The 14,306-nt window shown below is 46.3% G+C and overlaps 1 protein-coding gene across 1 annotated transcript; it reads right to left on the bottom strand.

Annotated features, from left to right (window-relative positions):
• Positions 1 to 3,947: 3,947 nt before the first annotated feature.
• On the bottom strand, positions 3,948 to 11,674 carry myh6 (myosin, heavy chain 6, cardiac muscle, alpha). Its single transcript, XM_085770065.1, has 4 exons — positions 11,058 to 11,674; positions 5,435 to 10,296; positions 4,552 to 4,755; positions 3,948 to 4,303 (listed from the first exon to the last, which is right to left on the bottom strand). The coding sequence occupies exons 1-4, from the start codon at positions 11,602 to 11,604 to the stop codon at positions 4,118 to 4,120; spliced, it is 5,799 nt and encodes a 1,932-aa protein (XP_085626191.1). The 5' UTR covers positions 11,605 to 11,674; the 3' UTR covers positions 3,948 to 4,117.
• Between the last annotated feature and the right edge of the window lie 2,632 nt (positions 11,675 to 14,306).

Raw genomic sequence — 14,306 nt, 5'->3', positions numbered from 1 at the left:
TGGAGCAGCAGCCGCAGCCACATCTGGATCATCTGGATCATCTGGATCAGGGTTTAAATACTCAGACTGAAGCTGCGTCAAGTGGCCGCGAGGCAGCAACACACCGGAAGCTGCAGGACCAAGCCTTCAAAATAAAAGCACAGATGAGCGGAAGCTTTGGTTGTTTGAAGTTAGTTTGTTTTTTAAATTCATTTTAAAGGAGCATTAACACAAAAAGGGGGACCGCCGCTCCACCCAGCTGGTTCTCTGTCTCCTGTCGAGGTGCTGGAGGCATCAACAGCTCCAGACTGAAGGGAAAGAAAAAGATCTGCACACTGGGATCTGCAGTTTCACTTTATTAAAGGCTGAGCTTTAGGTCTCAGACACCTTCATCAGAGCAAAACACTGAGACAATGGACAGGCAGGTAGAACAACACACACACACACACACACACACACACACACACACACACACACACACACACACACACACACACACACTCCACAATCCAACCAGTGATATGCAGTAGGCTACACCTGGTGGTGGAAGCTCCACCTCTTGGGACTTGTAGTTTACAGGGTGAAACAGTCAATTCATTTTTTCTTTAAACAATCTAGAAAAAACACACATAAAGGAGCATTAACGCAAATCCAAATTCTTAATTGGGCCACTAGATGGAGCCAGTGGAGCAGCAGCTCAGATAGAAACAGGTCTCTGCTCCAGAGGTTATATTAGGCTTTAGGCTTCATGGTGTTTAGATACCAGCTGAGAGAGAGAGAGAGCAGCCTGGTTGATAAGAAGAACTAGTTCTCTAGTGTAGAACATGAGGAGAAAAACATGCAGCTTTTCTGTCACATTATAAGACGGCGCCAGTTAAGATCTGTGAGTAGAAAACAAAACAAACACATAAACACAACAGGGAAGAGGAAAACACAACATAGGCTACATCAAATCAACCAGGATTCAACAGTTGTTACGCTACATTAGTCAGATCATTTGTGGTTGGGACTTGATAAGTTTTAGGGACTTAACATAGAGATGGAATTCAATTAAAAAGTATGTGAAGATGGAGTTTTTAGATATTTGTCTTTGTGAATAAAGAATGCGGCTACAGGAGGATTAGTAAAACATTTATCATTAAATCCAACTGTTTGTCTTGTAATATAACACCATAGTAATACTATTGTAGTCTAAGTCTGTGAATCATTTCCAGAGCAGCTGGTTTTAGAGCAGGTACAGTAGTAATAAAGAGCTGCTCTGTTGTTTCAATATCATCTTCACACAAAACACACAAGTCAAATCTAAATCTTAATCTTAAACATTCACTAGATGGATAGAAATGATTCATTATTTTGTAATGTATTTCTTTTGTTTTGGGTGGAACTGGGTATTTAAAACAATTTACTCTTAATTTAGATACGCTAAGTTGATCAAAAGTATATTCTATTATCTTGAGCAGGTGTAGATCATGGGTTAAAATAGATCTCATGAATTAGTTTGAGCAGCTTTTATCGAGGAAGTTAATATCATTTATGACAAGTGGAGGGAGACAACATGGGGACTGAGGATACAAAGAAATATTTTTGGCGAGGGAAAGAAAAGCTTTTGGCTTTGGTAAGAGATTTAACATATTTGAGATTGCAATTAAAGTCATATTCATCACAAAAGTTGTCATAAGATAATACATCTCTGATTGTGTTTGAAGTGTTTTTGTGTTAATGTCACGTGACTGTGATCATGTGACCTGCAAGACACAATCAGACCCTCTGTTTAATAATAATCAATAATGATTTATTATGATTTATTATTAGTTAATTAATTTGGTTGTTTATACTTTATAAATGTAGATATAAATGCTTATGGATGATGATGATGATGATGCAGATTCAGACTGGAGCTCATTATTTGGCAGGAAACAGACCAGTGCTGCTTATAAATGGTTTATTTAAACTCCTTGGCTGTGAGGTGATGTCATGTTTCAGCAGTGACATCATCACGGCAGAATGAACCGACCAATGAGGACGCAGGTGAAGAAACAGTGGTTTTATTTGACCTCTGACCTCTGAGCCTTCACACTTCTCCTGTTGCACACTATCACCCCCCCCACACACACACACACACACACACACACACACCTGCTGATGTCATACAGAACCTCCAGACACACACACCATGTTTCCATCCACTTATTAAAAATATTAATGTGAATAAACCTGTTTCCATTCCAGACCTTTAAATCTGAATAAAAAGTGCGTAATGTGATCATATTGCTGTATCCAATTGTGTTCTTGTAATTTAAAGGGACATTGTGTAGGAATTCCTCCATCTAGCGTTGTGGTTGTATATCGCAAGCAGCTCAATGGTATTTTTCATGCTGCATTCACCTGAAATTGGGCAGACGGCAGACGGACAACGACATAAACAAGCCTCTATGTAAACAAGTAAACAAGTGGTCCGTCAGCACGAGGCAAAACAATACACGTGACGATATGTTGTCATGGCGATGTGGTATTGTTTTACCGTCTTTCTCTGGACTTCTGTGACTAAAACGACAGCTGGTTTGTTAGCGACGGCCGTCTGCCCGACTGCAGGTGAATGCAGCATCAGTGTAACGCTCCATTCCTCCTCACTGCGTTACCACGGCGACTTAACACCAATATCGATCAAGAGAAAATCTGATGAGATCGACCGTATGAACTTTTTTAATCAATATTCATTCATTCAGTTTTAATTCAACATCGCTTAATGTGAATAAAAACGTGTGGATGGAAACAATCTCCTTTTTTACACCTTCTGACAAACCAACCACAGTTTCTATTTAACATTTAACTCAAATCCACTGATCAGTGAACTACAGCTACTAAACTATAAACTATACTATTATACTGTGATGATGATGATGATGATGGTGATGGTGAAACAGCTGCTGCTCTTCGTCTTCTCAGCCTCCAGGAACAGAAACATCTGTCAAGTGAAACAGATTCAAATATGAAACCAGAGGAAGAAGTTTGTTTCTGTGTATTGTATACATATACTTATGTACGGTATTTCCATTTTTTACAATAGTGTGTACATAATACATTTGTGTACAAATTTGGTGCAATATTAGACACACATCAATCCTGCACTTTATTGGGGCATCGTGCAATCAGAATAAATTTAATCTTGCACTCGTCACTTTAGCACAGAGCACTTTAATTAGCACTGTAGCACTTTATAACTGTTCTGTAATCTCTTGGTCCCCTTAATACTTTTTCGGCCAATTAAAGCAGAAGTAAGCGATCCGGTGGTTTTGGCTAATGCTGCGTTCCAGGCAGGCTTTTGAAATCGTAAATTACAGCTTCAAGTCACAACTTATGACTTTGTAGCGTTCCAGACAACCCACTCGTGTTTCTCCGACCTGTTTTACCTGTGAAAGTCACTATAACGGCCACTCGTAACTTCTGACCCGTGAACTCGTACCAGATCGAACTGGTACCACTTCACAGGTCGGAAAAACACCAGTTACGAGTTTCCTTGAACGCACCATAACAGTCCTCGTCCCTACGTCACCACATTCAGGCGCATCCCTTGGCTGCACACACAGAGAGGACTGCCCCTTTATGCCGTTCTCTCTCCTCATTGGATAAAGGTTGTAGGATACAAGGAAAGTTTTCTCCTGGGCTCAGAGCAGAGCAGAGTGACTGACAGACCCGTGTTTCAGACCAAACACTCTATAGAAGTGATTGCTGTCGGAAGATACAACTATTTAAGACTTAGATTAACACAAACATATCACTTACTGCTGCTTTAAGTACATTTAGAAGCAAGTACTTTTTTACTCTTACTGGAGTAACATGTGGACTGAGCTACTTTTACTTGTAACGGAGTAAATGTTGACCAGTAGTATTTGTACTGGGGTTGAGTACTCTGTCATCTCTGTCAACCTGCCACTGGGACTGGGGATGGAGATGAGCCACTTGGCTACAATCCACATATTTACACAAGTGTTCATTAATATGTAGCCTACTGTTCCCATTTTAAAAATAAATAAAATCTGAAGTCTGAAAGTGTTCAGTCAGATCTTGTGGGTGGATCTTTAGTAAATAGTAAACCTAACGTGTGTTGATCAGTGCGTAGTGAAGGTCTCTCACCTGGTCACTCGTCCAGACTCTTCTTGGCCGCTCCGTCCCGGGTCTTGGCCCTCAGCTTGTTGACCTGGGACTCGGCGATGTCGGCTCTCTCCTCCGCCTCCTCCAGCTCGTGCTGCAGCTTGCGGAGTTTGGCCATGTTGGTGTTGGCGGCGCCCTCCGCCTCCTCGGCCGCGTGCTTGTAGGACTTGACCTTCAATCAATCAATCAATCAATCAATCAATCAGTTTGTTTATTTCGGGCATGTCAACTTAAATCATCATCATCACACTTCATCTTAGTTCAAATAATACAATACACATGGCCGAAAGGGAAAGAGGGAGAAGCTGAAGCTGATCTAGTCCCGCCCCCGTTACCACAGAATAAAATCTTTATCATAATCTTGTCTTTTTTTTTTACATTTTGATATAACATTCTTTTACTGATGTAACATTGTTTAACCTTGAGCTGCAGCTTGTCCACCAGGTCCTGCAGCCGGGCCATGTTCTTGCGGTCTTCCTCCGTCTGGTAGCTCAGCTCCTTGACGCGCCGCTCGTACTTGCGGACGCCCTTGACGGACTCGGTGCCGCGCCGCTGCTCGGCCTCCAGCTCGTTCTCCAGATCCTTGATGCGGCTCTCCAGCTTCTGGATCTGCTTCTTGCCGCCCTGCAATCAATCAATCAATCAATCAATCAATCAATCAATCAATCAATCAATCAATCAATCAATCAATCAATCAATCAATCAATCAATCAATCAATCAATCAATCAATCTTTATTTATAGAGCACCTTTCATACATGGAAATGCAACACAAAGTGCTTTACACACAGAGAAAAATAGAAACAGAAAAAACAATTACGGTAACACTTTACAATAAGGGTCCCTTAATTAACGTTAGTTAGTACATTATTAAGCATTAATTAACTGTTTACAGATATATTAACAATCATTATTATGTATTACTTAGGATTAGGAAACACATTAGTTAATGTAGCCTATTAGTAAGCAGTTACTTAATGTTTACTACTTAAAGTTAGTTAATAAATTATTATGTAATAATAAAAGTTGAATAATGTAATTAGTTATCATTATGTATGCATTACTCAGCATTAATTAACACATTAGTTTATATATTAATGCTTAATAATGTACTAACTAATGTTAATTAAGGAGCCTTATTGTAAAGTGTTACCAACAAAATTATTTAAGGTTAATAGCATCTTTAAAAGCAAGATAGAAGCAGAAACATAAAATAAGAATTTAAAACCTAGTTAAAAGCCTGACTAAAAAGGTGTGTTTGTAACTAAAAAGGTGTGTTTGTAACTAAAAAGGTGTGTTGTTACCTTCATGGCGATCTGCTCGGCCTCGTCCAGCCGGTGCTGCAGGTCCTTGATGGTCTGCTCCATGTTCTTCTTCATGCGCTCCAGATGGGCGCTGGTGTCCTGCTCCTTCTTCAGCTCCTCGGCCATCATGGCGGCGTCGGTGACGGCCTTCTTGGCCTTCTCCTCGGCGTTGCGGTTCTCCTGCAGGGCCTCCTCGGCCTCGTTCTGCAGGTGCAGCAGGTCGGCCTCGTGCTTCTTCTTCTGGCTGAGCAGGCTGGTGTTCTGCGCGTGCAGCAGCTGCGTCCGCTCCGTGGCGTCCGTCAGCTCCTGCTCCGCCAGCCGCCGCGTCCGCTCCGTCTGCTCCAGCGCCGCGCGCAGCTCCTCCAGCTCCGCCTGGATCAGGTTGTTGCGCCGCTCCTGCAGAGCGATGTTCTCCCTCAGGTCGTCGTTGCCGTGGTGAGCGTCGTCGAGCTGCAGCTGAGCGTCTTTGAGCATGGCCTGGAGGCTCTTCAGCTGCTTCTGGGCGTCGGCCGCCTGCCGGTTGGCCTGGCCCAGCTGGATCTCCATCTCGTTCAGGTCCCCCTCCATCTTCTTCTTCACCCTCAGCGCCTCGTTGCGGCTCCGCGTCTCAGACTCCAGAGAGGTCTGAAGGGACTCCAGCATGCGTTGGTAGTTCCTCTTGGCCTGCTCCATCTCCTCGTCTTTCTCCGCCACCTTCCGCTCCATGTCGGCCTTCACCTGGTTGAACTCCAGCTGGGCTCGGAGGGTCTTGCTCTCCTCGTGCTCCAGCGAGCCCTCGGCCTCCTCCAGCGCCGCCTGCAGCTCGGCCTTCTCCTGCTCCAGCTGCTTGCGGATCTTCTCCAGCTCGTGGGCGCTGCGGCCGCCCTCGCCCAGCTGGTCGGTGAGGTCGGAGATCTCCTCCTGCAGGTTCTTGTTCTCCCGCTTCATGGTCTCCAGCTGGTCCAGACACTCCTCGTAGGCGTTCCTCAGCTTGAAGAGCTCGGTGCTGAGGGAGCGCGCCTCCTTCTGGGACGCCTCCAGCTCGCACTGAGACTCCTCGAACTTCTGCTTCCACTCCGACAGGATTTTGTCGAAGGCTCGTTGCTTCTTGTCCAGTGCCGCGGACGCTGCGTTGGACCTCTCCAGGTCCAGCATCAGGTCTTCTATTTCATTCTGCAGGCGGTGCTTGGTCTTCTCCAGAGAGGAACACTTGGCGTTCACGGCCTCGATGGCCTCCTCGGCCTCCTGCAGCCTCTGCACCAGCTTCTTCTTCGCCTCCTCCAGTTCTTCTGTCCTCTGGATCCCATCGGTCTCATATTTGGTTCTCCACGCCGAGACCTCGGTGTTGGACTTGGACAGCGCTCTCTGCAGCTCGGCCTTGGCCTCCTGCTCCTCCTCGAACTGTTCTCGGAGCAGGTCGCAGTCGTGGCGAGCAGACTGCACGGCGTGGGCGAGGGCGTTCTTGGCTTTGACTTCCTCCTCCAGCTGTCTACGTAGATCTTCCACCTGCTGGTTGAAGGAGTTCTTCCCTCTGGTGAGCTGCGATATCAGACTCTCCTTCTCCTCCAGCTGACGTCCAAACTCTCCGTTCTCCGTCAGCAGTTTGGCCCTTTGGGTCGTGAAGTCAATGATGGTTCGTTGAGCCTCCTCGGACTTGCTCTTGTACTCGTTCATGTTGTCTTCCATCGTGCGGCACATCTTCTCGATGTTCGACTTGGCCTTCACCACGCTCTCCATGTTGGAGGACAAGTCGTCCAGCTCCAGCTTCAGCTCGCTCTTCTCCTTCTCCAGCTTCTGCTTCACCCGCTGCAGGTTGTCGATCTGCTCGCCCAGTTCGGCGACGCTGTCGGCGTGTTTCTTCCTCAGCGAGGCGGCCGTGGCCTCGTGGTGCAGCGTGGATTCTTCCAGCTCCCGACGCAGCTTCTGGAACTCAGCGTCTCTCTTCTTGTTCATCTCCACCTGAACGGACGTCGCTCCTCCCGCCTCCTCCAGTCGTTCGCTGATGTCCTCCAGCTCGCGGGAGAGATCGGAGCGCTGCTTCTCCACCTTGGCCCGGGCTGCTCGCTCGGCATCCAGCTCCTCCTCCAGCTCCTCGATCCGCGCCTGGTTTTCTTTCAGCTTCTTCTGGAACTGCACCGAAGCCACCTGCTCGTCTTCTAGTCTCGAATTGACCTGGGAGACCTCAAAGTCTTTCTTCTTGAGCCGTTCCTCCAGCTGCTGTTTGTCGTTCTCCAAGTCCATCAGACTCTCCTGGGTCAGTTTCAGGTCTCCTTCCAGTTTCCTCTTCCCTCGCTCCAGATCCATCCGGACCTTCTTCTCTTGCTCCAGCGATCCCTCCAGATCGTCCACCTGCTGCTCCAGCTTCGTTTTAGCTTTGGTTAAACTGTTGGCCTTGTCCTCTTCACTCTGAAGGTCGTCCAGTGTCTGCTGATGAGCCTCCTGCAGCGCCTTCTTCTCCTTGGTCAGCTTCATGATGTTCTCATCCTGGGAAGCCATCTCCTCCGTCAGGTTCTTCACCTTGTTCTCTGTGGCGTGTTTCTCTTTCTCCACCTTGGCCAAGGTCAGCTCCAGGTCGTCGATGTCTTTCTTCAGCTCGGAGCATTCGTCTTCCAGCTTGCGTTTCTTAGCTGTGAGATCTGCGTTCAGCTCCTCCTCGTCTTCGAGTCTCTCTGTCATCTCTTTCAGCTTGGCCTCCATCTGAATCTTGCTCTTTATGAGCTGCTCACAGCGTTCTTCGGCGTCTGTCAGCGTGTCCTGTTCGGACTGGATTTGCAGAGTCAGATCGTTCTTCTCTTGGAGAAAAGTTACGATCTTCTCCTCGAGTTCCTTCCGCCTGGTTTCTGATTTCTCCAGAGCTTCTTTCAGCTTGTTGAACTCGTCCTTCATGTTGGCCATCTCTTTCTCAGACTCGGCGCTCTTCAGCAGAGGTTTGATCTTGAAGAAGAGCTTCATCCAGGGCCAGTTCTTCACACCCAGGAAGGAGCGGAGGTTCCACTGGATGACCATCAGCGCGTCTCGGCGCTCCACCAGCTTGGCGAACTCGGCCCTCATGAGGATCGCCCGCGCGTTGGCCTGAATCCTGGTGATGATACGAGAGAGTTGCTCGTCTCGCATCTCCTCCAGCGTCCCCAGCAGGCCGGCTTTGAAGAAAACCTTCGTGTGGCCAAATCTGTACTGGGTGTGGTCGATGTCCAGCGATCCCAGCAGCTTCTCGGCACTTTTCTTGCAGTCCATGAACTGACCCTCGGGGATGGCGGAGGCATTCAGGATTCTGTAGCGCTGTTTGAAGTCGCCGTACAGGACTCGGTTCGGGAACCCCTTCCTGCAGATTCGGATGCCTTCGAGGACGCCGTTACAGCGCAACTGGTGCATGACGAGGCAGTTGTCCATGGCTCCCGGAGTTTTACTCTCGTTAGGGATGAGACAGCGGACGAAGTGGGGATGTGTGGTCTTGAGGTTGGTCATCAGCTTGTTCAGATTCTCCCTGTGAAGAGCAGAGACCGTCTGGAACGAGGAACCTTTCTTCTTAGCTCCTTTGCCGCCTTTGTCGCCGCTATCAGATCCAGAATAGGCTGAAAAGAGCAGACTGAGGAGCTTCAGAGAGGATTTCTGGTAAAGACCAACCACCGTTTCATTCAGGGGGTCTTTGTTTTTGACCAACCAGCCGCCGATGTTGTAGTCCACGGTGCCGGCATAGTGAACCAGGGCGAAATGAGCCTCTGCTTTTCCCTTTGCCGGCCTCGGCTTCTCAAACATCTTGTTCTTCCCCAGATGATTGTCGTAGAGCTTGGACTTGAACGTCTGGTCGCTCGCCTTTGGGAACATGCACTCTTCCTCCAGGATGGACATGATCCCCAGCGGCTTCTCAATGAGGTCAATGCAAGCTTGCAAGTCCATGCCGAAGTCAATGAACTCCCAGTCGATACCTTCTTTTTTGTACTCCTCCTGCTCCAGAACAAACATGTGGTGGTTGAAAAACTGTTGCAGTTTCTCGTTGGTGAAGTTGATGCACAGCTGCTCGAAGGTGTTGAAGTCAAAGATCTCGAATCCAGCAATGTCCAAAACTCCTATGAAGTACTGACGGTGCTGTTTGGTGTCCAGGGACTGGTTGATCCTCACCACCATCCAGTTGAACATCTTTTCATACACCGACTTGGCCAGAGCGCCGATAGAGTAGTAGACTTGGTCCACACTCTGGCCTTTGGTGACGTATTCATTTCCTACCTTGACTCTGGGGTGACACAGGCCTTTGATGAGGTCGGCGGAGTTCAGCCCCATGAGATACGCCGACTTATCAGCAGCTTCGGTGCCGTCGGGTTCGGCCTGCTCCTCGCGCTGCTTCTGTTTGAACTTCATGTTGCCGTGGTGCATGATGGCGCCGGTGAGCTTGTAGACGCCCATCTTCTCCTCGGCGGTGAAGCCGAGCACGTCGAAGGCGCTGTCGGTGGCCATCAGCTCCTCCGAGTCGTTGATGGAGGCGACCGTCACCTCTCCCTGGGAGATGTAGGAGTAGTCGTACGGGTTGTTGGTGATCAGCAGCATGTCCAGCAGCTCGGGCTTCTGCTCGGAGAGGATCTGGTAGAAGATGTGGTAGTTCCTCTCGGCCTTGAGCTGAAAGGTGACGCGCGACTTCTCCAGCAGGTAGGTCTCGATGTCGGCGGACGACAGCTTTCCGCTCGTACCAAAGTGGATTCGGATGAATTTTCCAAAACGAGACGAGTTGTCGTTCCTCAGCGTCTTGGCGTTGCCGAAGGCCTCGAGCGCCGGGTTGGCCTGGATGATCTGGTCCTCCAGCGTCCCCTTGCTGGCGTCTCGTTTAGCTCCGGGCACAGCGGCGATGCTGGCAAAGTACTGGATGACCCTCTTGGTGTTGACCGTCTTACCTCAAAGTCAAAGTCAAAATCATTTATTAGTCTCCTGTAGGAGAAATTTCTCTGGGACAGACTAGAGCAGTGCTGCTGCACAACAAAGACAAAAACAGTACAAGAGAAAAGCAGCAGGGAAGTACTAAAAACATACAGTAAAATCATTAAAGTGCAATATGCCTCAGAAAGTACTAGTGGCAGATGTATGGACACGCAAACATTTATACATAACATCACACAAGCTGCTCATTCATAAGTTTAATGGACAGAGGGATGAATGAGCGAGTTTTTGAGGCGATTGTGCCTGCAAACAACACGCAAACATTCATACATATCATCGCACAAGCTGCTCATTCATAAATTTAATGGACAGAGGGATGAAGGAGTTTTTGAGGCGGTTGTGCCTGCACAGGGGAACTCGGTATCTTCTACCTGAATTTAGGAGCTCATATTCAGGGAGGAGTGCGTGCATAGGATCTGCTAGAATAGAGTTTGCCAACCTCATGGTGGCCTGTTCAAACAGATCTTGAGGTGTGCGTGGGACAGGGGAACCAAAGATTTTGCTATAGCCGTCTTGACCAGATTGAGTATTTGAGATTTGGCTTTTACTGTGAGATTACCGAACCAGGACGTAATGCCGTATCTCAGGATGGACTCGATGGCAGCGCAGTAGAAGATGTTCATGATGTTAGAGCTACTTGTCTGATGTCGTTACCATGTATGGCGACGGGGCGACTGTCACCTACAGATCGTGGGTCAAGAATCATTTCAACAGTTACCTGCTCCGGATTCCCCGGTGATGAGGACGGACTGGTTCTCCCGGTCCGTCAGCATGTACTGGTAAGCGTTGTCGGAGATGGAGAAGATGTGGGGGGGGGCCTCGCTCCTCTTCTTCCCCCGGTAGGCCGCCACCACCTCCGAGTCGTAGACGGGAAGCCACTTGTAGGGGTTGACGGTGACGCAGAAGAGGCCGGAGTAGGTGTAGATCATCCAGGCGGCGTAGCGCTCCTTGAGGTTGAACAGCACCGCCGGCTCGTGGAGGAACGTGAACATCGCCATGTCCTCGATTTTGTCGAACTTGGGCGGGTTCTGGGGATGAACGTCGGTGTCCTTCACGGTCACCGTCGTTCCGTCTTCCTTCTTGACGGTCACCTTCCCTCCGTCTTTACTCTGGATCTGCCCCTTCATGTACTCCACCTTGTCGTCGACCACGAAACACTCGGTCTTGATGTCGAAAGCTCTGGTCTGAGCCTCCAGACGCTCCTTGTCCGACTTCCTCAGGAACGCAGCGGCCTTCCCGAACTCGGCCATCAGAGCGTCGCCCATGGTTGAGGTTGGAGGAGCAGAGAGATGCGGAGAGAGGAAGTCTGGTCTTCTGTGAATCTGATGAAGAACTGCAGTCAAACTCGTCGCTGCAGGATGGTTTTTATGAGGCGTCGCTCTCAACCAAATTAGGAAACGACCACGCCGAAGAGAACAAAAAGTCTAAATCTGTCCCGGGATGTGAATGCACCTCGGGGGCAGATTCAGGACCTTTTGCTGTTAGAGTCCATTTAGGGACGAGCAGAGATCCTCCGCTTATCAGCCGACTGATAGAGACAGAGAGAGTCCTGACACCCGCTCATTTATAGACTCATCACCACCACAACCTGGAGCGAGCCACTGACACGTTTACCTCCTGAAGACGTTTAAAAAACTACGTTACACTGCAAAAACTCAAACTCTTTCCAAGAATATTTGTCTCATTTCTTGTCAAAATGTCTCATTTCTAGTCAAAACTAATCTCTTTCCACTTAAAATAAGACTCATCACCTAAAAATGAACTAGTTTTTAGATCATTTTCATTTGTTTCAAACTCATTTTCACTTGAAATAAGAAGAAAAATCTGCCAGTGAAAGCAAGTTTTTTGTGTTTGTAATAAGAAAGTGAAAATCTGCTTGAAAGAAAAAGTGTCTAAAAACAAGCTGCTTTTTATGTGATGAGTCTTATTTTTAAGTAGAATGAGATTGTTTTGACTAGAAATAAGACAAATATTCTTGGTAAGATACTAGGGTTTTTGCAGTGTAAAGACAGTTTGATGGCATCACGTGACTCCTTCTCTGTTCTGTATCAAAACTGTCTCTTTATGGGACGAAGTGAACCACTAAAACTAGAAGGATTAAAGAAAACTCTCAATGATTCTTCATTAACGTTAAAACCTGACCACTCACTCACTTTAACCGACATTATTCATTCATTCAACACTTATTTTTAAAAGAAAGAGACTTATGAAGGTCTCAGCAGTGACTTCGACTTCCACGCCGTCTTTGTAATTCAAGTTTTTATTTATTTTATCTCTGGTGTTTGACAGGAGAACATTTTACAATGTGAGACATCGTATGCACATTACATGTAGCATCAGTGGCATAGCAAAACAAGAATAAAATAAAACTAGAGAATGCATTTCTTGAAGGAAATACAGGTGAATGCTGAAAGCTGGAAGGGTTAGGGTTAACTGAATGAGCTGAATAAATTGTTGAAACTATGCTGAATTAAGTTAAGAAACTGCTGAAGAAATCTTGAAGAGATGAAACAATATATGAAGAGTATGAAATGGTTGGAAATTACTAGAATTGTTGAAGATCAGTATGAAGAAATTGAAAGGCTGAAGTCTACTCAGATTTACTTAAAACTGACAGTTTGAAAACATTTTTGAACCATTACTAATGTAGATGAAACAATATCTGAAGAGTAAAGGTAGAAGATGAAAGATGGAGGATGTATGAAATGGGTGGTAATTATGTGAATTAGTGAAGAATAGTATGAATGAATTGAAAAGCTTGAGTCTACTCAAATAAGTTTAAAACTGACGGCTTGAAAACATTGTTGAACCATTACTAATATAGATGAAACAATATCTGAGGAGTAAAAGTAGAATAATATAGAAGTTGTTACAATCCTTTAAAGGGAAGAATAGTGAGACTTCGTATGCACATTACATGTAGCATCAGTGGCATAGTAAAAGTACCATGTAAATGATGTATAGGGGACATATTGATGCATTTACATAGCTAGAGACATTCCTGTTATTCATCTTGTTGAGTATAACTCCACATGAAGCTGTTTGAACCAGAATGTTTATCCACTCTGTTAGTTCAGGGGCTTTAGGTGTTTTCCACAGTTGAAGTATTGCCCTGCCATGATGATTACAGAGAACTCTCCACTTGATATGTTTAGTATTTGGCTTCTGTCCCCTAATACACATACAGATACAGATACATTGCAACAGAGAGTACCGATGTCTTTCTGGCATTTCCAACACAACTTATTGTTTATTATACCAGCTCTGTTGAGTCTTTGTGGAGTCCAGTAGTAGGCTACCTATGTGTTATTACTTTGTATTGTGTAAATGTCCCTTTAGCTTTCCATTTCCACGCCGTCTTTGAACGTCTCACATACACTCAGACCTTCAGAATAAAAGTCTGTGGGCAGAGAGAGTGTGGACTGACTGCTGACGTGTCTCTGTCTCCTTATCTCTCAGCTGCCTGCAAATAGACACACACACACACACACACACACACACACACACACACACACACACACACATGCACACACACACACACATGCACACACTTGTCTCAGCCTCTCTGGTCTTTATCTCCACCCCCCCGAGGGAGGGGAGGGGCTCTTACTGTCACTCTCACACTCACATATTGAAGCTTTAGACTAAAACTGAACTAAACCAACGACCTGAGGTGGTTCACTGCAAAAACTCTACATCTTACCAAGAATATTTGTCTCATTTCTAGTCAAAACGAATCTCATTCTACTTAAAATCAGACTCATCACATTAAAAGCAGCTTGTTTTTAGACACTTTTTACTTCTTTCAAGCAGATTTTCACTTGAAATAAGTAGAAAAATCTGATAGTGGAGCAAGTTTTTCTTTCTTATTACAAGACCAAAAAACTTGTTTTCACTGGCAGATTTTTCTACTTATTTCAAGTGAAAATTAGTTTGAAACAAGTGAAAATGATCTAAAAACAAGTTC

Source organism: Trachurus japonicus, chromosome 24 (assembly GCF_045865225.1).
Source record: "Trachurus japonicus isolate A0001 chromosome 24, Traja_1.0".
Lineage (NCBI taxonomy): Eukaryota > Metazoa > Chordata > Actinopteri > Carangiformes > Carangidae > Trachurus > Trachurus japonicus.
Note: the sequence above shows the minus strand (reverse complement) of the source record. Positions and strands in the feature narration are given on the sequence as shown.

Bases quoted from the DNA above. Each gene is read 5' to 3' on its own strand.
- myh6 (XM_085770065.1), bottom strand. From the start codon at position 11,604: ATGGGCGACGCTCTGATGGCCGAGTTCGGGAAGGCCGCTGCGTTCCTG. The intron at 10,297-11,057 runs GTAACTGTTGAA...TTTGACTTTGAG, and splicing joins CACCGGGGAATCCGGAGCAG to GTAAGACGGTCAACACCAAG. The intron at 4,304-4,551 runs GTTAAACAATGT...GATTGATTGAAG, and splicing joins TGGACAAGCTGCAGCTCAAG to GTCAAGTCCTACAAGCACGC.